This window comes from Bipolaris sorokiniana, assembly GCF_000338995.1.
Source record: "Bipolaris sorokiniana ND90Pr unplaced genomic scaffold COCSAscaffold_2, whole genome shotgun sequence".
Lineage (NCBI taxonomy): Eukaryota > Fungi > Ascomycota > Dothideomycetes > Pleosporales > Pleosporaceae > Bipolaris > Bipolaris sorokiniana.
The window spans coordinates 242,193-263,789 of NW_006911896.1; the positions used below are offsets into that span (position 1 = coordinate 242,193).

The 21,597-nt window shown below is 51.1% G+C and overlaps 11 protein-coding genes across 11 annotated transcripts; 6 read left to right on the plus strand and 5 right to left on the minus strand.

Annotated features, from left to right (window-relative positions):
• The first annotated feature begins 42 nt into the window (after positions 1-42).
• Positions 43-332, plus strand: COCSADRAFT_267180 (uncharacterized protein). Its single transcript, XM_007697517.1, has one exon. The coding sequence runs from the start codon at positions 49-51 to the stop codon at positions 259-261; it is 213 nt and encodes a 70-aa protein (XP_007695707.1). The 5' UTR covers positions 43-48; the 3' UTR covers positions 262-332.
• A 240-nt stretch (positions 333-572) lies between these two features.
• Positions 573-1,717, minus strand: COCSADRAFT_32927 (uncharacterized protein). The gene has a single exon (XM_007697218.1). The coding sequence runs from the start codon at positions 1,427-1,429 to the stop codon at positions 611-613; it is 819 nt and encodes a 272-aa protein (XP_007695408.1). The 5' UTR covers positions 1,430-1,717; the 3' UTR covers positions 573-610.
• Positions 1,718-2,165: 448 nt separating this feature from the next.
• COCSADRAFT_107876 (uncharacterized protein) lies at positions 2,166-3,456 on the minus strand. The gene is made up of 2 exons (XM_007697518.1): positions 3,127-3,456; positions 2,166-3,070 (listed from the first exon to the last, which is right to left on the minus strand). Exons 1-2 carry the CDS (start codon positions 3,302-3,304, stop codon positions 2,340-2,342), a joined length of 909 nt encoding a protein of 302 aa, XP_007695708.1. The 5' UTR covers positions 3,305-3,456; the 3' UTR covers positions 2,166-2,339.
• Positions 3,457-4,277: 821 nt separating this feature from the next.
• Positions 4,278-5,211, minus strand: COCSADRAFT_267217 (uncharacterized protein). The gene is made up of 3 exons (XM_007697519.1): positions 4,966-5,211; positions 4,702-4,914; positions 4,278-4,652 (listed from the first exon to the last, which is right to left on the minus strand). Exons 1-3 carry the CDS (start codon positions 5,112-5,114, stop codon positions 4,361-4,363), a joined length of 654 nt encoding a protein of 217 aa, XP_007695709.1. The 5' UTR covers positions 5,115-5,211; the 3' UTR covers positions 4,278-4,360.
• A 721-nt stretch (positions 5,212-5,932) lies between these two features.
• Positions 5,933-7,838, plus strand: COCSADRAFT_32930 (uncharacterized protein). The gene is made up of 3 exons (XM_007697219.1): positions 5,933-6,245; positions 6,309-6,400; positions 6,463-7,838. Exons 1-3 carry the CDS (start codon positions 6,095-6,097, stop codon positions 7,771-7,773), a joined length of 1,554 nt encoding a protein of 517 aa, XP_007695409.1. The 5' UTR covers positions 5,933-6,094; the 3' UTR covers positions 7,774-7,838.
• Positions 7,839-8,024: 186 nt separating this feature from the next.
• Positions 8,025-9,676, plus strand: COCSADRAFT_32931 (uncharacterized protein). The gene is made up of 3 exons (XM_007697220.1): positions 8,025-8,257; positions 8,308-9,118; positions 9,195-9,676. The coding sequence occupies exons 1-3, from the start codon at positions 8,102-8,104 to the stop codon at positions 9,530-9,532; spliced, it is 1,305 nt and encodes a 434-aa protein (XP_007695410.1). The 5' UTR covers positions 8,025-8,101; the 3' UTR covers positions 9,533-9,676.
• COCSADRAFT_107886 (uncharacterized protein) lies at positions 9,646-13,381 on the minus strand. Its single transcript, XM_007697520.1, has 5 exons — positions 13,139-13,381; positions 12,337-13,010; positions 11,754-12,165; positions 11,161-11,677; positions 9,646-11,069 (listed from the first exon to the last, which is right to left on the minus strand). Exons 1-5 carry the CDS (start codon positions 13,255-13,257, stop codon positions 9,942-9,944), a joined length of 2,850 nt encoding a protein of 949 aa, XP_007695710.1. The 5' UTR covers positions 13,258-13,381; the 3' UTR covers positions 9,646-9,941.
• A 1,837-nt stretch (positions 13,382-15,218) lies between these two features.
• COCSADRAFT_80328 (uncharacterized protein) lies at positions 15,219-15,939 on the plus strand (the record flags this gene model as incomplete). Its single annotated transcript, XM_007697521.1, has 2 exons — positions 15,219-15,352; positions 15,405-15,939. The coding sequence occupies 2 exons, from the start codon at positions 15,219-15,221 to the stop codon at positions 15,937-15,939; spliced, it is 669 nt and encodes a 222-aa protein (XP_007695711.1).
• A 634-nt stretch (positions 15,940-16,573) lies between these two features.
• Positions 16,574-17,268, plus strand: COCSADRAFT_80038 (uncharacterized protein; the record flags this gene model as incomplete). The annotated part of the gene is made up of 2 exons (XM_007697522.1): positions 16,574-16,908; positions 16,959-17,268. The coding sequence occupies 2 exons, from the start codon at positions 16,574-16,576 to the stop codon at positions 17,266-17,268; spliced, it is 645 nt and encodes a 214-aa protein (XP_007695712.1).
• A 550-nt stretch (positions 17,269-17,818) lies between these two features.
• On the plus strand, positions 17,819-18,858 carry COCSADRAFT_267274 (uncharacterized protein). The gene is made up of 3 exons (XM_007697523.1): positions 17,819-18,083; positions 18,136-18,468; positions 18,517-18,858. The coding sequence occupies exons 1-3, from the start codon at positions 17,916-17,918 to the stop codon at positions 18,736-18,738; spliced, it is 723 nt and encodes a 240-aa protein (XP_007695713.1). The 5' UTR covers positions 17,819-17,915; the 3' UTR covers positions 18,739-18,858.
• Position 18,859: 1 nt separating this feature from the next.
• Positions 18,860-20,863, minus strand: COCSADRAFT_349248 (uncharacterized protein). The gene is made up of 4 exons (XM_007697524.1): positions 20,268-20,863; positions 20,105-20,220; positions 19,972-20,056; positions 18,860-19,920 (listed from the first exon to the last, which is right to left on the minus strand). The coding sequence occupies exons 1-4, from the start codon at positions 20,605-20,607 to the stop codon at positions 19,148-19,150; spliced, it is 1,314 nt and encodes a 437-aa protein (XP_007695714.1). The 5' UTR covers positions 20,608-20,863; the 3' UTR covers positions 18,860-19,147.
• Positions 20,864-21,597: the final 734 nt, after the last annotated feature.

The window sequence follows — 21,597 nt, forward strand, 5'->3', positions numbered from 1 at the left end:
AACACCAAGTAGATCATAAAGCTACTTCGCACTCGTATCCAATAACGGATGACACATGGCGGGGTGACAAGCACCATCCCACACACTTCTCCTCGCTTACCCGCCCCTCTCGCCCACATCACCCCTCCTTCCACCCCACTACCCCAAACGATGACTCTTCAGATGTTTCTCATTCCTAAAAGTTATCAATTTGATAAACAAATAATTACCCACCTTCTCCATCAATCCAAAGAGTCACAAAGCTCCGGCCTGATGGTCTAGTGGTATGATTCCTGCTTTGGGAAGATTCAGATCCGTCTGTTTTCAAGCCTATTCTGCAGGAGGCCCCGGGTGTAAGTTCACCCATTCAGATTCGCAAAGCGAACGCAGTATCTAACAGCGTTACAGTCGAATCCCGGTCAGGCCCCATCCTTTCTTTTTTGCTCTTTTTTTTTTTGCACCTCTGAGGAGGTACAGATTGCATACTAAGCTTGAGATGTTTCGAATCTGTTCTTTTTATAGATTTAGTGTAGACCAATCGTACAAATAATAGATATACTAACTAGTGTAGTTTTGATTTGTTTATTTTATTTACGTGATTGATGCTACTTGTCGTAGCTCTAACTAACAACTACCAATACTTGTCCGTGATTAACTTGAGACCCGCCTCGTCAAAGACCCTTATGCCTCTCTGCTCAACCCTGGGTCTGGTTCTAAACGTCTTCTCCACCTGACCAGTCTTTGCATTTACACCCTGATGCTCATACTGCTCGCGCTTAATCAAACAGCCCTCAATCGCCCACTTGGGCACCGCCTCATCATACCTAACGCCCTTATCCTTCAACATGAGCTCAATAAGCTCATTCGTCTTCTTCCCATGCAGCTCACTCGGCGTATACAACGTTCGTGCAAACGAAGAAACCGCATTCCTGACTGCATCATTGCGACAGCGCCAAATAATATTATTCAGCGCCTCCTCCATCGACGGGACGGGGAAAAACCTCGCGTCAAAATGCGCTGTGCCAAGTACATGCTCCATGTCGCCCTTTACAGGTGGGTCGGGCATTTCGCGCAGCGCAAGCTCGAGATGCCGATTGAAGCGTACAGAACAGTAGCTCGCACTCAGACTGCAGAGTTTCTGGACTCGCTCGTTGAAGGTTTGCACGCCGGAGGGGAAGATGAGGGTGATTTCGTCGGATTGCGTGTAGGCGAGGGTGGCTTGCGGGAAGAAGTGGAGGAGGTCGCTGCTGGTGCGCGTCATGGCGGTGTGGATGCGCTCGTCGAAGGGGCGAGAGAAGCGCGAGGTGAAGCGGGAGAAGCCGTGGCCGTCGAGGCGCAGGATGATGGGTTGGTTGGTGGGGAGGATGTGGTCGATGGATGCTTCGTAGGAGCGCATTCGGGATGCGAGGGAGGGGGGTTGAGATGCATCGTCGGATGGTGGGGAGTCCATTGAGGAGGGGAGATGTGTGGTACTTTTTTTTTGCTGGAGTTATTTTATGGAATGATATGGAGTTTGATTGGGGTTTATGCTCGAAATTTGGGGTTGCTCTGGAGAATGTGCTTGGTGGTGATTATGTGAACTAATTTTACAAGAATTACGAAAGCCGGCTATGAGGACGAATACGTTGGATTGTTTTGGAGCAATTGAAGCTCCAGCAAAGAATTAGTCTACGATGTAATCATGAATGAAAGAGAATAAGAAACTTGCGGTTGTATTATGTAGCAGCTAAATTCTGAGTTGTCTTGGAGAGATACGACTCATCTGAATGACACCAAAGTTCATGACGTCGCAGGTCTGTGCACGCAGTCCAGACACCCCTCGTGGAACTTGTTCTTGCCAATCCGAACCCTTTGTCTCGATAGAACTATCAAGAACTGTATCTCGCTTTATTCTACAAGAGATAGACCATAATGTTGTGGAAGTGGGGCTGGAGGACACTAGCTCGGTATATGTGGTATGCTGTAAACCTGTGGGTCCCAGGATGTCTAGCTCGGCATTGCTAAAAGGAACGACAAGTAGGTCAAGGATTGTGTCACGTACAAAAAAAGGAGAGATTAAATGGCGACAAAATAGAGAAAAATAGTCGCACAGACTTAAGTTGAGTGTGTAGGCGACTGTTTGAACGAATGGGACGGCGGAGGGTTATTTTCGATTCTTGTCTTTGATTCTGGTGTTTATGCACTTTATCTGAATAGCAAAATATGGGGTTCGATATTTGTAGTTGCGTGTTTCCACGTAATGTATGGATTCTATCGTTGATCAAAATATATTTCAAAATTGAGAAAAAGGTATTCCAAAAATGTTACATGTCACAATGTTGCGTACGCTCCCTATTAGCCCGTCACCATCAGAAATTCTCTCAAGGCAAGCACGACAGGATAGGCTTGAGCTTGTTGAGAATCTGAGTCTGGACAGCGGCATCATTCACAGTCGACTTGTCGTTTGCATCACCAGGGCTAATGGTAACATAGCAGTCCCTGCCCCTGAGCAGGATGACATCAGCCTCCCAGGGCAGGCGCGTGCTACCGCACCATTCTGCATCGCGGGAGCTAAAGACGCCAGTGTTGATGCGAGTAAAGATGAACTTGAACTGGCTGGGGTCGCTGCATCGGGAGTTGGAAACTTCGGGAAAGTTGACGTTCAGGAATGTGTTTGCGGGCAGGTACGGCTTGCCACTTTTGATGACGGTGCTAGTTACGTTAAGAGCGAGGTCGGCGTAGACTTTGCTGTAGAGAGGCGTGGGGGCGTTCCATCCAGTAGGCTCGCCACTCTTGCCTGAGAAGGCAATGGCTGGGATCTGGGCCGTCTTGACTGCGTAAACGGCGGCTCCAACGGTTCCAGAGAAGGGGAGTTGGACAGCAACATTGCTACCGACATTCGGTCCGGTTAGGGCAAGCTCAGGCTTGGCCCCGTTCCAGAGGGCAGGCGCAGTAACATCAATGCCCTGCTTGATGGATGTGACGGGAAACGAGTTGACGTAATTCAGGCGAGGATCTGTTGCGTTTGCGCCAGTTGGGGGACTCCCGCCTGGGCAAGAAGCGTGGATGCAGCCGTCGCTGTCGACAGTTGTCGGCGCTTTGTCGGAGGAGCCTTGGAAGGTCAGTATACATGGGTTGATAGTTGTGTATAAATTTGCAGCTACATACCTGAACCAGACTGGTTCTCAGCCGGTCCAGAGAGCACTACCTGATGGCCTGCCGAGTTCAAGACATCAAAAAAGGTCCGAAGGTTAATTTCTGACCAGCCGTCGTCGTTGGACTGGACGATGCGGATTGCTTGGGCGAGTGGCGCCGTAGCGGCGGCGAGCAACAAAAACGAGCGCATCTTGGTGGATGAAATGAAAGAGTGGAGCAGAGCGAGCGTCACCGGGCCAAGAAGGTAGGGAGAGTAGCAAGACGAAAGAGCGTGCTGGAGCCAAACAGCCGTAGCTCGAGGTCTACTTACAGATATATAGTATCCCTATCACTGTATATCCATGTGGTATAACGTCGCATTCAATGATCAGCCACTAACGACTCGAGGCCATCATGCGTGCTAAAAGTAAACACAATTTGGAAACACTGCCCCAGGACAGGCACAGGTTCCTGGCAACGTGCCGGGAGAAGCAATGTGATTGCTCGCCGAATAAATGAACAAGGCTGCGACATGCTGGAGAGGACGGCTTTCGTGCTGTGAGTGGGTGTTAACCTCCGAGCTGGAAACATGTCCAAGGAGTGTCGCCGCTGGACTAGTCGTAGCGTCTCGGCGCCAGTCACTTGAACCGGCAACCACGCCCGCCCGCGACTTGCACGTGTGTTGATACCGATACTTTATTCACGCTCTACTTCACTCGTACCACCACGTCGGGTATTGGAATATTTTTTTTCAACTATACATTACGTCCTCCGCGAGACCTGATCTTTCACTCCTGCCATATCTGATCACCTCCCGCTGGTTGCGCATGGATCTGACGGGCCGCTCTCCACAAAATTCGAGGCGAAGCAGAAAGAGCCAAGGCCCCTGGATTTTGTACCTTATAGCCAAGCCCAAGTCCATAGCATACAAAAATGCATATCATACCACTCTGCATGGCGTAGGCGGAAGAAAAAAACGCGAGTAAGTTCTACGCGTCTCAGAAATCCAGGACGTGCCACGCACGAGCCATGAGCTTGTTTGCCCTGCCACCCTCGCCCGCCGGAATCGTCTCGTCGCACCAGTCTAGAATCGCACGACATAGCCAGACAGTATATAGAGGTATTGGGATTCAGTCATCGTGATTCGCTCGCGTCACCTCCTCGCACAAGCTGCTGGCATCTCGGCGTAGACTACACAGCCCTATTCATATTTAATTGCGCCGATTCACCGAAACACTTTGGTCGTTATGGGATTTACAAGACCCTCTCAAACAATGTGAGCAGGCTTCATGGGCTGCTGCTGGTAATAGTCGCCTGCAGCGCCGGCTTGGTATGATGGAGGAGCAGCATATTGATCGTGCGCATCTGGGGGTGGGTGTGTCTGCGAATGGTATGCGGTGTTCTGATGGTTATCGGGCGCGCCAAAGTAGGGAGTGCCGTGCAAGTCGGTAGCAGGCAGAGCTGGGTTGTGGGCGGGCGCATAGTGACCTCGCTGGGCTGCGGCTTTTGCGCGACGGTGGCCGATGATTGAGTAGATGAGGAGACCAAGGAATGTGAGGCTATAACAGGTCAGCACAGCGAATTGCTATGATACTAGCTCAGACGTACAAGACAAAGATGCTGAAGCCGATTCCGACGGGGCTTACGCCGTGGCCGATTGCTACAAAGTCGACAATCAGAACGCCGGCCCAGAAGCCAGTCTGGAAACAGTTCATGGTCAGGAAGGTGCCCGGCTTGAGCTTATCTCGAAGGAAGAGAAGAATGGCGAGCACGTCAATCAACAGCACAATGACCATGAAGAGAATGAAGAGGACGACGGTGCTGCTTGCTGTTAGTCTACGAGAGTGCTCATGAGCAGCTGTATAGGCGTACCCCGGTCCTGGCTCAGTAAAGTCCTTGAGATCTTTCAGCGTGCGTAGGGTATAGGCGAATATGGCGATGATGAATATCATGAGACATATTCGCACAATCCAGAAGGGCACGAGGATGCGCTTCTTCCAGAGGCCTTTTCCTTGCTCCATGTTGCGTAGGGCGGGGGTTCCAGAATAGGGAGGTTGAAGAGGGTGTTAGTTGGGGTCACAGTCAATTGCAAATGAGGCAGAAGAGAAGACATATAACGGCACCAAGGCTGACCGCACAAAGGTCCAGTGTCGCCAAATCTCACGCCGCGGCTGAATTAGCAGGCCTGAATCCAGGGGAAGGCACAGCGCGCGGTGATGAAACACGCGTTCGGCCCTGCTTATCTTCATCTCCTCTATTACGAGCCGCGTATGTTGGGTGCGAGCGATGCGCGGCCATGGTCCATAGGGCGGGGAGGGGAGCGGTGCATATATGTATGTATGTATGTACTTGAATGTATGTGTGTGCGTGTGGTGTGGATGAGGTGCCAGGCAAGTGACAAGAGTCAAGATGGATGTCAAGCAATGGCGGTTGGACTGACGGGCAAGATGAAACTAGGGCGCTGGCCGTTGCCGAGCTCAGGGTCTCGTGCCGACGGCGTTGGGGTGGCAAGCGCGATCGGCGGGGATTTGTAGATGAGGGCAGACATGGGGCAGGGGGCCAGGGAGGAAAAGTAGTAGTAGTGGTAGTGGTGGTGGTCTGTTGAGCGGTGACTCGTGCTGCCCTGCATGTGCTTGGCCCGCCCCAAGAGGCGTGCAAATGGTAGCGAGAGATTGGATCTCAACCACTCTCTATGGTGGTGCTGGCGAGGATCAGACAGCCGACGTGCTCTCAACCTCCATGTCGCAACGCGGCCGCGCCCAATAGGGAAGGCATCGCGTTCCACTCAGACCATCTGATACGGTGGACCTGCCACGCGCCCCTTGCACGCGCTGCCCCCCGATAAGCCCGATAAGATACCGACACCATGATGGCTTGCCACGACCACGGCGACGGCGACGCGGACGGGAGCGCCTCTCCCACACTAACGCAACACCTCCCGACACAGTAGCCTTCTGATAGATATTTAGTAGACCCCACACCGTCCGCGCGAGTATCCACTATGGGTTCCGATCAGTCCAAGCAGTCTGAAGCCGCAGTCAACGACAAGCTCCTCGAACGTCTGCACGCGCTCAACATGAACCATGATAAGTATGCTCAGTATCTGAGGGAGAAGGAAGAGTATGTTGTTGTAGAAGGTGAAGGAGAGGCCCGTATGTTCTTGATCCCATGTCTCTGCTCCAATACACTCTCTCCATGCTGACCATGTGCTCCAGCACCCCAGTACACACCCGTCATCAAGTACCAGCAAAATGTCTCCATCAAGTCCGTCCAAGAGTGGGAGAAGGAGCTCATGGCTGACCCAAAGGTACACTACACACGCTCGCTCCTTCCTCTTGTCCCCTGCATTGGCTGACCTCCTTCTGCTAGAACCGCCTCGCCCTGGCAGCCCTCAGCTCAAACTCCGCCAACGCCGTCCTTTCCTCTCGCGCAGCCACCATCGAAGATACACACAAGTTCAACATCAAGATCCCCTTCGAGGGCTCACCCGTCACTAACCAAGCCTCTTCCGGACGATGCTGGCTGTTTGCATCCACCAATGTCTTCCGCATCGCCATCATGAAGCGGTACAAGCTCTCCGAGTTCCAGCTGTCACAAGCCTATCTCTTCTACTGGGACAAGATTGAAAAGGCAAACTACTTCCTCGAGAGCATACTCGACACCAAGAATGAGGATATCGATAGTCGCATAGTGCAGGCCCTCATGTCCAGCCCTGTCGGCGATGGCGGTCAATGGGACATGGTTGCAAACCTCGTACAAAAGTACGGTCTCGTGCCCCAGTCAATCTACCCAGACTCGTTCAATGCCTCCAACTCTTCCATCATGGACCGCCTCATTACTACAAAGCTGCGCGAGGATGCAATCCGACTGCGTGCCATTGCCTCGAGCAACTGGTCTCCCGAAGCCGTCAAAGCAACCCTGGCTAGCGAAAAGGAAAAGATGCTCCGTGAGATTCATCTCATCCTGACGCTGATGCTCGGTCCCCCACCATCTGCCACCAAGCCCTTCACGTGGGAGTACTATGACAAGGATGGCAAACTCAACACTGTCGTCAGCCGACCAGTTGAGTTTGCCAAGGAACTTTCCGATCACAGGGTAGTTCGCGCATTGTCTGGAACCGATGTGCATACCCTCTTTTCTTTGGTCAATGACCCCCGAAACCCCTACAACCGCCTGCTCAGTGTCAAACGCCTGGGCAATGTCTGGAACGGCCGGCCAGTAACCTACGTCAACGTCGACATGAAGACGATCAAAGAAGCCTGCATTGCCATGCTGAAACGCGGCATGCCTGTATTCTTTGGCTCCGACGTGGGCAAATACTCGGACTCGTCCAAGGGTATCATGGATACCCAGCTATTCGACTACGAGCTCGGCTTCAATATCAGGCTCGGCATGACAAAAGCAGAGCGTCTACAGACTGGAGAGAGCCAGATGACGCATGCCATGGTGTTGACTGCCGTGCACGTGGTTGACGGCAAGCCAGTGCGCTGGAGGGTAGAAAACTCGTGGAGTGACCGTGTGGGCGACAAGGGGTACTTTGTTATGAGCGATTCTTGGATGGATGAATTTGTATACCAGGCTGTTGTAGATCCGAGTGTGGTTAGCTCGTCGATCAGGAAGGTGCTGGAGCAGCAGCCAAAGATGCTAGAGCTCTGGGACCCCATGGGTGCACTGGCTTGAGTTATGAGATTTTCAAACTTTATGACTATTAGATAGATGATTCAATGTCACTTGTATTTCTAGAGTAGTTTTGCTGAATAGCCTTCATTTCCCTAGAGTGATGTCAAACGATTAAAAAAATGGTTCAGCGGAACAGCTTAAGCCGGGTGGTGCCGTGCACTGCCGAACCTCGGCCTAGCCGCTGTAGCGCGTCATTCCTCCACATTCCGCCCGCATTTGTCACACCAGCCTAACTCTTGTTGCCATGTGATAGCCACACATCGACTCGTTAGAGTCCCTTTCTCCGCATTCTGAACTCTTGCAAACTCCTCCAGTAATCGCCATCACCATGTCTTCCGCTGTCATTCGCAATTCCTTCAAGATGGCTTCGCGGCCGCAACAACGGCTGGCTAGCATCCAACGACAGTTCAGCAGCTCCGCGCCACAAAGGAAAGAGATTCGGGATGCATACATTCTGAGTGCCAGCAGGACACCAACCGCAGTGGTGGGTATGGAACTGGCGCCAATTGACTTTGTATGCTGATTACTTCTTAGTTCAATGGCAACTTTACAACAGTTTCGGCCCCGCAACTAGGCGCCACGGCCATCAAGTCCGCCCTGGAGAAATCAAAGGTCCCAGTATCGTCTATTGATGCTGTGTACATGGGCAATGTATTGGGAGGAGGTGTTGGACAAGCACCCGCACGACAAGCAGCCATCTTCGCCGGTCTTCCCACAAACATCGAAGCCACCACCATCAACAAGGTATGCGCCTCAGGCCTCAAGGCTGTCAGCATTGCCGCCTCTACCATTGAGCTCGGACAAGCGGAAGCCCAGGTCGCGGGAGGAATGGAAAATATGACAAGAGTCCCGTACTACCTGAGCCGAGCAAGCCAGCAACCGGCATTCGGACACCAGAAGTTGGAGGACGGCCTCATCTCTGATGGTCTATGGGACGTCTACAACCAGATCCACATGGGCAACTGCGCAGAGAACACGGCCAAGAAGTACGAGGTCTCAAGGCAGGATCAGGACGATTACGCTATTGAGACATACAAGCGCGCACAGCAGGCATACAAAGACGGGCTCTTCAAGGATGAGATTGTACCGGTTACCGTCAAGACAAGAAAGGGCGAGACCGTTATCTCAGAGGATGAGCAATATAACAAGCTCAAGCTAGACAAGGTTGCGACGCTGAAGCCAGCTTTCGAAAAGGGACCAAACGGATCCGTCACAGCGGCCAACAGCTCGCCCCTGAGCGACGGCGCATCAGCCCTAGTCCTCGGCAGCAAAGATATCGCACAAAAGTACGGCAAGGACAGCCGTGTACTAGCCAAGATCGTCACTTACGCTGACGCTGCTCTGGGTACGTTTTGTCTTTTATCTTTACAACAACAACAACAACAACAACAACAAAAGATGCCACTAACACTCCAAACTAGACCCCATCGACTTCCCCGTCGCCCCCGCCGCCTGCGTAGACAAGCTCCTCGCTCAGTCCGGTCTTTCAAAGTCTGACATTGCCATCTGGGAGTTCAACGAAGCTTTTGCCGCCGTCATCAAGGCAAACGCAAAGATCCTTGGTCTTGGTACTGAAAATGTGAATCCAAGGGGCGGTGCGATTGCTCTGGGTCACGCGCTTGGTAGCTCTGGAAGCAGGATATTGGTTACTCTGCTGCATCAGCTCAAGGATGGGCAGTATGGTGCGGCTGTTATTTGCAATGGTGGTGGTGCGGCATCCGGTATTATTGTGCAGAAGGTTAGTGCGGATCAGTTGTGATTTGGTCAGAACGATAAAAGTAAGGAATTCCATATGGGGTATGAGGGTATGAGGGTATGATTAGTTCAAAGAGATGAAATCAAAGATTTTGACACTATTGGCCACTGGCGCACTGGCACGAAGTGGTTGCAAAGTGATGGGAAAAAAAAGACTAGTTCAACGTTTCTACTCATCACATCAGAGAGCGTATATGAGAAAAGATGGATAAACATGGTATATCATAACTCATTAATCAAGGAGGAAAAAAGAACAGATACCACCAAACACCGTCACACTACCCTAGCAAATCCCGGAAAAGCAAAGAGATATATCATATCGACCCAACCTTTCTCTCGTCCATTGCATTTAGCAAGAAACAAGTATTGAAAGCCCACACTTTCTTCATCTCGCCTCTCTATCGAAAAAAAACTCAAATCAAATTCAAATCCATATCCGTATCCATATCCATGGCAAAATCCATGGTGTCATCCCACGGCATCGCCAAGACATTCTCAGCAGAAGATGTGCTCACGCCCGCAATATTGTATTCGGCACTGCTAGTCGGATTCTGCAGGTGCTCTGGGAGCTGGTCCCACGAGGGGAATTGGAAGTCATCGGCGGCGGTAGTAGTAGTGGTGGCACCGGGATTGCTGAGAGCAGTGGTACCCTCGTATACGGGTTGCTGTTGGTGGTCGAGAAGAGAAGTCAAGGGCGAGATTTGTGTGATTGTTTCATCCATCCAGTATCGTCTTTTAGGGGACCCAGGGTTGGTGACGGAGAAGCCTAGTTCGCCGTGCTCGCCAAAGCAAGGTCCCTTGGCGCCGTTGGGGGGACATGTGAGCTCCGAAATGGGCGCGTATACGCCCATGAGTGTGTCATCGCTGGCTGCTGCTGTAGTTGTTGCTGGTGCAAAGGAAGCGGGTGATGTGGGCGATCTGCTCAGCCCCGGTACGCTGTAGGGTGTTTGACGGCCGGATGAGAGCTGTCGCACGTGCCCTTTGATATGTCCCAACGAGCCTGAAAGCGAACACTCGAAAGAGAGTGCCCGCAGCGGATCATTCTCAGGTAGGTTTGCACAAGTAAAGTTATTGACATCGAAGCTAGAGTCAACAGCGGTGCTGGAGTTGATACCCAGATCCTCGTAAATGTCGTGCTCTGTGGTGATGCCTTTGACTGGGGCTTTGGAGTCGATGCCGTGTGCTTTCTTGAAGAGATTGAGCCATTCGGGATTGTCTGCAGAAGTTTGATTCCAGGGATCGTCATCACCATAAAGAATACGGCGCGATTCAACTTGCAACATCTCATCAGTCACAGACCCAGCACCGTGCTCCTTAATATGCCGTCTCGCAAAGCGTCCAAGTCGTAGAGTCAGAATTTCCCAGCATGTTGCGTTAGGATTATGATCGGATTGTCCCGACGTTGGGAAGTCCTCGGGTGTGGTCAGGATGATTGGCCCAACCGACGAAGCATTCTTGCCATCTTGGTAGGCAATGGATAGGTCGTAGTTGTTGGGTAGTAGGTACTCCAAGTCTCGCGTCTCGAGTGACAGATTGATTTGCTGTTCATCAATCAGTCAGAGAGCTCTGCAGAATATCATCGTGCTTTCCGACCTCGGAGTGGCCTCGCATGTTCAATACAGTCGTACGTACCTGCAGACTTGAAGAGTTGCTTGCCGAAAATGGAAAGGGTGACTTTCTCTCATTAGCAATGAGATATGGTGGCATCGCGTTGGTCACATGTATGGCTACATGGGGATCTAGACCACGGCAGCCCTTCCAATTCTTCATACTGGCTCCGTTACGAAACTCCTTTGCTAGGTGGTCGACGCGGTCCTGCCACTTGTCAAAGCTCATGCCGCAAAACCCACAACGGGATTTGATATATTGTGCTTCAGACTTCCAAGTGTCCATACTTGCAGTCATCTTGCAACCATGCATAAGTCGCAGGTGTTGTCGAAGATGGTCTTTCCGATAAAAGGTTCTAGACTCGGGGCCCTTTTCGAAACAAGCAGTGTGGTTGTGTGTCGCTAGGTGTTCTTTGGTAGGATCCAACTCGTCGCAGTAGACACATTTGGATTTCCCGGTAACCTTATCGGCAACGATCTCGCCAAGGGGTGCGCATAGCCACTTTTCAAGAGACAGGTGAAGGCTCTTCTCGTGGCGAGACCTTCAAAACATCAGTACCATCCTGTCTATTCGGTGCAATCAAATATTTGCAGCAGCTGTGGTAGAGAATTACATACCAGTCGTACTTGGATTTGAAAGTATCAGTGCAGAATGTGCATTGAAACATTCTTTGTCCTTCGTCAGGACTAGGCTTTGACACTCGGGTGGGAATTCGTCGGCGCCTTCGCCTTTCTTTTGACTTGAGACTATTCAAAGAGCCGAGTGAGTGTCGGGATCCGTACGAGTAGGCAGAATCACGGGATCCCCGAGAACCGGAGGACATCTTGGTGAGGCCAGTCTCTAGCGAAGAGATGGAAGGTGCCTTAAACACCGAGAAGCTCCCAGTACTGTCATTAGAAGTATCCTTGCGGTAGCTGCCGCTCTGGCTAGTGGACTGCGGCGGATCAAAGGTTTCAACAGCGTGAGCAATGGCGTTGAGAGGTGCAGGTTCGTTTTCAGGAGGAGAGTGCTTCCATCGTTCGAACGGACCTGTCGAGAGTTAACCGAAACATTCCTGCTGCTGTAACACTGGCATCTGAGACGAGGTGCCAGTATCTGAGTTTGTGCGCCCTTGATCCGCACGAAAGACGATGAATCTTCCGTCAGTCTTGGGCGCCACAGTCTTGTGCGATCGACTAAACTCAGATTCGGTGTACGTACCCATGCTTTCCCAGGTTTTACCCGCGGGAATATTGATGACTTTTGTCGATGGTCGGATGCTCGGCGATGCACTTCGCTTGGGTCGTGCCTTCTGCCTTCGCCGCGTATTGGCCATCCAGTTGGAGATCTGGCCAATGGACAAGCCAGTTTGCTGTTTCAACATCTCCCTATCTTCTTCTGTTGGATAGGGATGATCGATGTGCATTAGCATCCAATTTTTCAGGATGCTGACAGCAGCTCTTGGGAAGCGCGCTGACACGGCAGCACTCTTGGAGCACTGCTCTCCGTTGTTGTCATCCGTTATGGGACCAACGTGACCCAACGATCGCATTTGCTTCCTTCCGGTGAGTCCACCGAAGCATCGCGTGTCGTTTTCTGCCACGACATCTAACGTGTCGAGTGCCGTTCTTTGCTTCATTGCTGGCATCCTTTCTGGGTTGCTGAAGCTGCATGGCCGGAACAGAGCGTTGCATGGGGAGCAGCCTAGCTGCTTGGTACCGTCAACGTTATAGATGAAACACTCGAGGGACATTGATCTGCAGTATTCACATGGCTGGACGGACTTTTGGTATGTTGGCAGCCAAGTACTAAAATCAGTGTTGAAGTCGATGTCGATAGTTTGAGCATCGGCAGATTGCACAAGCCCTCTGGAATCATCTTCTCCTAGTAGGGGACTGACTGATATTAGAACCAAAGAAAAAGAAAGTTGATCGTAAATGATGGACCCCTTGAACGCAAGGTCGCATTTACATGGATGTCAAGCTGGGGTGAGCGACTAAGGAATAATGGGTATACCACACACCTTTGGTCCAATGCTGGCTCCGTTATGTTGAGGTCTGTCCCTTGTGATACGCCGGGTATGCTTGTGTCTCCGAAATCGACAAAGTCTGCCATATCGAAGGCTGCATCGTGGGTAGCCATGATGGCGGGCCTCGATTTGCAATCAACCAGTGGGTTATCTTGGCCGCTGTCCAATGGCTTGCGATAGATCAAAGAACAAATGCACGCCCTCTGGACGAATTCGACAATAAGGCGTGAGTTGCCGTTTTGCGGGATGATGGATGCTAAGTAGGACCGCGGCTTGGACTCATTCTGGGGCCATGCCGAAGACGGGGGAGAGACTCTTTGTACATGCACTAAGCCTAATGCGGTAGAATGTCGAGTTCGAAGGGCGCAGTCTGTGCGGCACGCAGGATCACCCGGATTATTAGCCAGAAAACACCACGATAATACTGCTGAGTCATGCGTACAAGCAGCACCAGACAGACTCTTGTCTTTAAATACATCACTGCGCAAGCCCTAGCTCTACAAAAAAAATGTTTTTGGCAATGCGATAAAGGCAGTTGTTAGCATGAGGGGCCTTCTCTGGGGCTTGTTGTTCCGACATATGGGGATTATGGGACGCTTGTTTGACTCAAAGAAGTTGCGACTATCCAAAATTACGACTCGGAGTATCCGAAGCATAGCAGGCTATTGAACCTCAACGAGGTGAGCTGACAAACTCCACTTCAGCCCTCGTGTGCTGCAAAACCACAGAGGGCTTGGTCCACTAGACCAACGGCGGTCGGCGATTGGAGGAGACGGATCTAGAAGACGATAGGCGGTTCGGGACAAGCCAGACTCACAATGGGGAAACTACCGGATATGCGTTATGGACGGCATGATGATGCGCATCCGCCAGTGATAGCGGCAGTATATAAGGGGACAGGCCAGCACGCCTGCAAGCCTCACATCGAACGGTCAGTTGCGTCAGGTTGACGCCATCTATCGGAGAGGTCGGCTTCTGATTTGCGACGAGTGCGGCGAGTGCGGCGAATGCGAGTGTGGTTGGAACAGCGAACAAAGAGCGGTGTCGGTGCGTGACTCCCTGTCACGTGCAGGAGACCTTACGTATCTTAAGCCTACTATCGAGGACGTAACTACTAGATAGTACACCTAGTGGTAGTGCTCTCTCCACAAGAGAGCCCAAAGGAAAAGGCTTGCAGATGGGCCTTGGGATATAGGGTGCTCGGCCAAGAACAACAATCCGCGGACGGGACAGATGAAGAAAAGCTCGAGGGTCACATGTCGCATGCCACTCACATCGGTCGACACCATCGCAAGGCTAGGAGACGGCCGTGTCGACAGCACATGTGGGTTGCGCAGCTGCTTGGAGCCAACGTGTGTGTGTGTGCGTGTGCATCCAGAGTCTGGATTGTTTTTTCCATGGATCCTGACATCATTGGGCTGTTCTGTTGTCTGGGAGCATACCAGCAGACAGAAGGGTCTGTGTACTGTAGGACAAGAGAAGGCCACATCCCTGTCATCTTACTCGGTCGGACATTAATACCACGGTGGTGGGGTCCGGCAAGGTCGAGGGTCGAGGGCAAAGGCGGGGCAGGTTGATCGAGGGCATCAACAACTACTGCATCCCACACCCCATCCGACACGGCTCTCCGCTACTATTAGACGGTCAAGTTCAACATGGCCATATCCGTCGCCTTCGATCGATGCTACACTACACTACTATCTAGAAGCAATTAGTCTTGGCACACCCCGGAGCTAATACTGGTTGAGCCGATCCTAGCGATTCTGCCAACTCATAACGCATCCCAAGTCTGCCCAATCCATCCGTCACTCCATAAGCCGTACGAAACTAGCCAGATCACGCCGATGGCCTCCACAAAGATCGTCATGTAACATGTTACTTGTCCGTCGTCACCGCCTGTGCCTGACTACCCTAGCGCACATCCCCTTCCAGACTGTCTTAAAACCGACCTCACTCCAGATCAAATCCTCATCCTGTGTATCCCCATCAATCACTAAAACTACCCTGGAATTGTGTTCGGCCCACTCTGGACCGACAATGATCAACGCTGGCTCACCCACTTCCTCCGTATGACATGGATGCAGCTCCCAACTGTGCCATCTGCAATGCGCCGCCCTATCCCGAATGCTCCTGCGAGTCGGAGCGCCTGCAAATTGCCGTCAAGCAGGCCGAGCAGCGTGCCATGGATGAGAGGTTGGCTGAAATAAGGTACTGCAGATGCTATCATCTTCTCAAAAACGAATGCTGACTTAATCTGTAGAGACTGGGTGATTAACAACGCGCGTCAGCATATCTTGAATGCCTTTGAGCGGTTGACGTCAACTCGCAAGCAAGCCCATTCATCATACCTTGCCTCGCTCCCACACTACGAAGTCTACATGCGATATTCCGGTCATCCGCCAATACACCCCATGTACGTGGCGACGCTTCAGACACAAATCGCAGAAGCCCATGCTGAGCTCAAGCGTGGCATCGACGCTGATTGGCGAGCATCGGTTCTTCGCTACCCGGAAGTCTTGGATTACTTCTACAGCCTTGTTGACCTCAGGCTGCCGGATGACCATTCTCGAGAGGTCGTTGAACCGCCTTTTGCCGCTGCAGGTTACACTGACATAGGCTATGGTGTCAAAGAGAAGAAGAAGAAACGACGAGATAGAGATAGCTCAGTATCTCATGGACACATGGCAGTAGGCAGAGTAGCGCGCGGACCGCCTCCAGTACCAGTACCACCGGCGCCGCCAGCACCGGGCCAACATGTAGGATTTCCTCGTGGAGCTGGTCCATACCCGTACTAGGGTTGCGGGAATTACTTATGGCCCGACACAATCGCGCTTGCGATCGTCTCACGAAGACACTTTCAACATTTAGCAATCATGGAAAGCATGTGACAGAAATGTCATGCGCATCCATAAGTTTCGCTGAGCTAGGATATGGTGGCATGAAATTGGCTTATGGCTATACATATGTGTCGCCTGCTAAGACACTACTAACAGGAAATCGGAGCATAGCGAGGAGTACTTATTCCCCGATTTTCCTTCTATTCAATCGTGATCATGATGACACGAGGTAAATATTCAGAGCTAGAACGAGATGAAATATCTTGAATTATCAATCAATGTACATGGACTTTGTCTTTTCTATGTACAGGTTTTATCAATTGTAATACGTGGTGATGGTGATGATGATGATGATGCATACCTGCCCAAAGCTCAGTAAAGTCCGTGCGTCACGGACCAGAAAGTCGCGAGCTTGACTCTCGAAAACCACGCGCGTGGAGTGTAACTACACACCAATACTCGACTTTGCTTTGGCCCGTGAAGACACCTACGCGCAATCTAGACACAACTGGAGTTCGACTGGAACCTTGTGATTCACTAAAATTTCCATCACCAATAGCGTAAAGAGCGTGTCTCTCTACAATTGCCCGTCATGAGCGGTAAAGCAGGCGCATACGGAACGACGGGGGGCGGCGATACGGATTTCAGGAAAACATGGGACCGCGACGAGATGGCAAAAAAGGCCAAGGAGAGAGAGGCAAAAGAGCGTGAGGAGGGAAAAGAGCGATACGAAGCAAAGATGGCTGGCAAGTCGTATAGACGGAGGGCGTCAACGCCTGAGGATCTGAAGCAGACGGAAGCAAGAGCAGAACGTATAGATTGGAGCAAAATGATCGGAAAGCAAACCCTCACGTCAGCTGCTGCTGCAGTTGGTAAGAGGGGACGTGGTGCTGGTGCATACTGCGGAGCCTGCGACCTGACATTCAAGTGCGTCTCTCTTTTACCGCGCTTACTTGGTTTCGCTAACAATCCCTCAGGGACAACATTCAGTACGTCGAGCATCTCAACAGCAAGCAACATTTGATCGCTACCGGCCAGTCCGGCGAAGTACGCCGCGCAACTGTTCAAGAAGTTCGAGACCGCCTACGATATCTCAAGCGAAAACAGGACGAGGCAAAGATTCTTGACGTCATAGATTTGGACTCCAGACTGGCGATGAATAGGGAACAGATGGAAAAGGACGCCGAAGAAAAGAGGCGGTTGCGCAATGAGAAGCGCAGAGCGAAGAAGAAGACAGACAGCAATGCGATGGAGTGGAAAGTCGAAGGTGACGGTGTTATCTGTTGAGCCAGTGCAAGGCGACGACCATGATCAATGTTGTAGATGGAAGATCATCCTGAGCCACGGTTGAATACAGGCACTTATACTTATGGTCAGAGAAGGGCATGCGTCTACCCGATACTTTGTGGCGATACCTATCAGCTGCTCTTCTCTGGAACTAAAGACCTTGACCGGTGCGCTGCGAAGGGCGGCGCCCCTCTGTCGGACAGAGACCATATGTCTCATCACCACGTCTATTTGCAGGGTTCTAAATACCCTTCTTTACCGCTCATGCTCAAATTGGACATGCCAAAGCACGAGCTGCGGAATATTGGGCACTTTTGTTGTCACATCAGTGCTGAAGCACAAGGATATCGGGACAATACACGAAAGAGCTTGGGGGCCGGCACCCGATGGCGCTCCACTCAAATCGGATATGCCCCGCACTGCACAATCCGGCTGCATGTTGATGCAATCCATATATGACCTGATTGATAAGCCGCATACCGAACTGTGCGAGCCCCGGGTATATCTTGTCGATGGTCACGGCTATTTAGTAGATGCTGCAGACTGATCGAAGTCAAGTCTCGCAAGTGCTTTCAAATAGTATTTTTCGCACCACTTCCCTACAATCCTTGTAACCGCGTTCACATTGTCGTAATAACTCCGAAATAATGGCGCACGTTAATGGCAATGCGCCCAAAATCACGCTATACACAAACTATCGCTGCCCTTATGCTCACCGAGCTCACATTGTTTTGAAAGAACTGGGTTTGCCTTATGAGGAAGTTACAATCGATTTGGATACTCCGAGAGAGCCCTGGTATCTGAAAATCAACCCTGTGAGTCTACGTCCGGGCTTTATGCGTCGATACATAGTTGACCCATATGCAGCGAGGTCTTGTTCCTGCCATCAAGTTCAATGGCGAGATCATCACCGAGTCAGCCGTTGTCTCAACATTCCTGGCTGACGCCTATCCCTCGCATCTCTTCCCTGCAACAGGATCTCCAGAAGCTGCCCTGGCCCGTGCTAAAATCAATTTTTTTGTCGATACCTGGAGTACCAAGGCTGGTAGCTTTTGGTACAAGATCTTGATGCAGGATTCTGAAGAGGAAAAGGCAAAGTTGAGCCAGGAATTTATTGAAACCGTGAGCAAAGAATTGGAGCCTCTTCTGAAAGATGCAAAGCCATTCTTCGGCGGGAGTGAGAAACTCACACTGGCAGAGGTATGGTCAGCACCCAGGCAAGTAGCAGCATTACTAATGGCCTCGTAGGCACTAACCGCGCCTTTCATTATCCGGATATATGCGTTCTCAAGACGCGGTGTACTCCCCAAGTCCATTACAACAGATTTGGATGCACTTCCCAACTTTTCCAAGTGGGTTGCAGCAGTAATGAAACAAGAGAGCGTGACATATGTTTTTGATGAGGACTCAATCATCTCGTCCACCGTCAAGAGACTGGAAAAGATGAAAGAGAAGAACAAGGTAGCATAGAAGTGAGTCCATGCCATGAGGTTTTGGTCATTCATATAACGTCAATGTCAAGATTACAAATGAGATATTCTTAGAGACCGAATTCATCTATCCATCTCACTATGTTCTCGAGCATGATGTTTGTCTGATCTTTTCGACATTGGATTGCAAATGCACTTTTCTATTCATTGGATATGACCGCATAAACATGTAAACATAGCATATGACCGTACCCAGGCGCTGATGGTGCGTCCTCTTAATACTGAAATGCACAAACTGAACTAAATAAAGTTGCTCGACGAGTGTACCGACAAGAAACGCTGGAAAGGCTAGCAAACGTCATGAGCAGACGGAAAAGGAAGGCATCAACCGCCATGCTTTAGTCATCACCGTCCTCAGAACAGGAAGTTGGCATACACTATTTCGAACATCATGAACCCCGACGCATACGCTTTGATGGTGGCATCGCATTATCCGCTGTACGCAGCGAAAGCAACATCTCTGCTGCGTCCATATCGACGTGGCTGTGGTTATCGTCACCAACGCACATGTCGCATCTGTGTGCACTGTCGACTGTGGCGGCTGTTGGAGGGCGAATGACAGCTTCGTCGGCAAGATGCTCGCAAAACACTACCTTGGAATGCGACCGCTTTGCCCGGAAGACCTCGCCAGAGTACTCATATGGAGTTGATGTCGGCGTATGCAATCCTGGGGGCGCACGCATGCTGACGGGTGAGCTCACAAACGAAGACTCTGCTATGCGGGGAGAGTACGGCGAGTGTGGCCGATTGATGGGCGTGAAGCGAGTGCGTGGAGATACCTCAGGAGAAAAGAGATACCTGTCGTTTCGCTCTGTATCGGTTCCATATCCGCTCTCTATATCTACCGGTCGCGCGCGCCGTTGCCTGACAACTCGGGCGTTGAGTGGTGGCTGTTCAGAGCGCCACGTCGGTGCCTCCACTTGTGTCGGGGCGACTGGCCTATGGACTTCATACGCAGATCCAAGTTCTTGAAATTTTGTGGTTTCCTCAGTACAGTACCGTACGATGGTTGGGTCAATGGCAAACTTTGCGAAACAGGGATCATCTGGCGTCAGACAAATTGAAGGAAAGTCGTTGCCGAAGACAGGAGTAAGCGCCCATCGAATGTCATAGCAGAAGGTTGCAGCTATGGCTCTGGCAGCCTGGTACGGTATCCAATACCCTACAAAATGTCAGTAAAGTGTCTGGACAGTCTAGGATTGACTTGGCTGACCTTGACACACCAGAGCGCCCCCAGTTATACTATAGCTGATATCCTTGAGCCCGGGATTCTCTCTCAATGCCTTTGCGGGTATTGTCTGCAACACTTATTATCCTACTCAAATGTCATAGAAACAGATACCTACCTTTGAGTATTTGCACGACTTGAAGAAAGGCGTCATACGGACGAGGCCGATGTTGTAGTCCCAGACAACGGCATACGGCTTATCTTCATCAGGGAGCTTGTACGTGTACTGGAACACTATACGAAAGTCAGCATTTACTATCAATCTCAAAAACTGACCTTACTTTCGAATGCATCGCGTCCAGTCTTCTCAAGAAAGTCTTTCTTATCGCTGTTGTATGGGATGTGTCGAACTCCCTTCCTGGAGATCTCACCCAACGGGTAGATCTGGAATCTACGGTGCTGTGCAAGGAGTTTCTCGTCGTTTCTCGCTTCGTGAGGAACAAAGTTGACTATTCCCACGGTTCTGTTGCCTTCAGAAAAGATTGGAGCATCCTTCGGTATCTTTTGTCGCCTAAGCGCTGGCAATATCGCTACCGGGTGTGGTGATGGTGTCGGAGACTCTGGATAGCGATGGTCATGGCGATCACCGCAAGAAGGGTTCAGCAAATCTTTTATGTTCATTCCGTGGGGCTTGCGATCACCTGGAAATGGCAAAAGCAAAGACGTGGAGGCTCACTACCGGGTACCAGTACCTGGCAAGAAGAGCGCGAAAGTCAAGTCGATAGAAAGACTGGGCTGCTGTGGAACAAAGATTGACTTTGGGTAAAGAAAAGTTTGGTGGTGGTAGTAACGGGAAGAAGAGGCTGGTATTCAGGCGTTTGCAAAATTCTCACGAGGACCAGATGATCGCCTTATACCTGTTCCCGGCAGGGACGTGTTGGAATGTATATCCACGTTGGTAATCGACCTGGGTATCGTCAGAATCGGGAAAAAATGGGGCTGATGGCTGTTGCAACGTACCAGTTGCGTTCGTAAGTTGAGTCAGTCAACGCTGGCTGGAAGTAGGCAGAGAGACGTGCACGTCGTGTCGGCCTAGCCCTGATATCCAGGTGGCTTCGCTCAACAAACAGTATGGTCCCGTGGCGATTAGCTGGACCTCGCGTGGTTTCCAACAGATAAGTTCGCAGGGTTATTGCAGCAATACAAGCTAGCCGGTGACTTTGACATGCCAGGTCAGTTGATGCCGAAGAGAGCCAGCTATGGATAGGGTTTCTTTACCGGAATATGATAAGAGTACAGTTACAACGACGTGCTACTAGGGCAAAGTAATTTCTGGCAAATTCGAGTGTGGTAAAGGATCGTTCGGGAGAGACTATCCAGGAGACAGCCAATGCATAACAACTGCAGCAACATATACTTGTGCTATCACCAGTCCCTTTTTAACGGATCAACACCCACCTTCACTTTGATCCACTAGCTGTTCACCCCAGCGAATTACGTCGTCAAAGCTTGCCCAAGCGCAGTGCAGACGACGTCCGGAATGTAAGTGGGAGTGCCTGGGTTCCAGGACGCACACTGCATGGCTTGACAAGCTGCAAGACGGCGGGCCCACAGTGGGACCAAACGACTGTTACCCATAACAAGTGCTGGGCTTTGGGCATTGCGATGGTG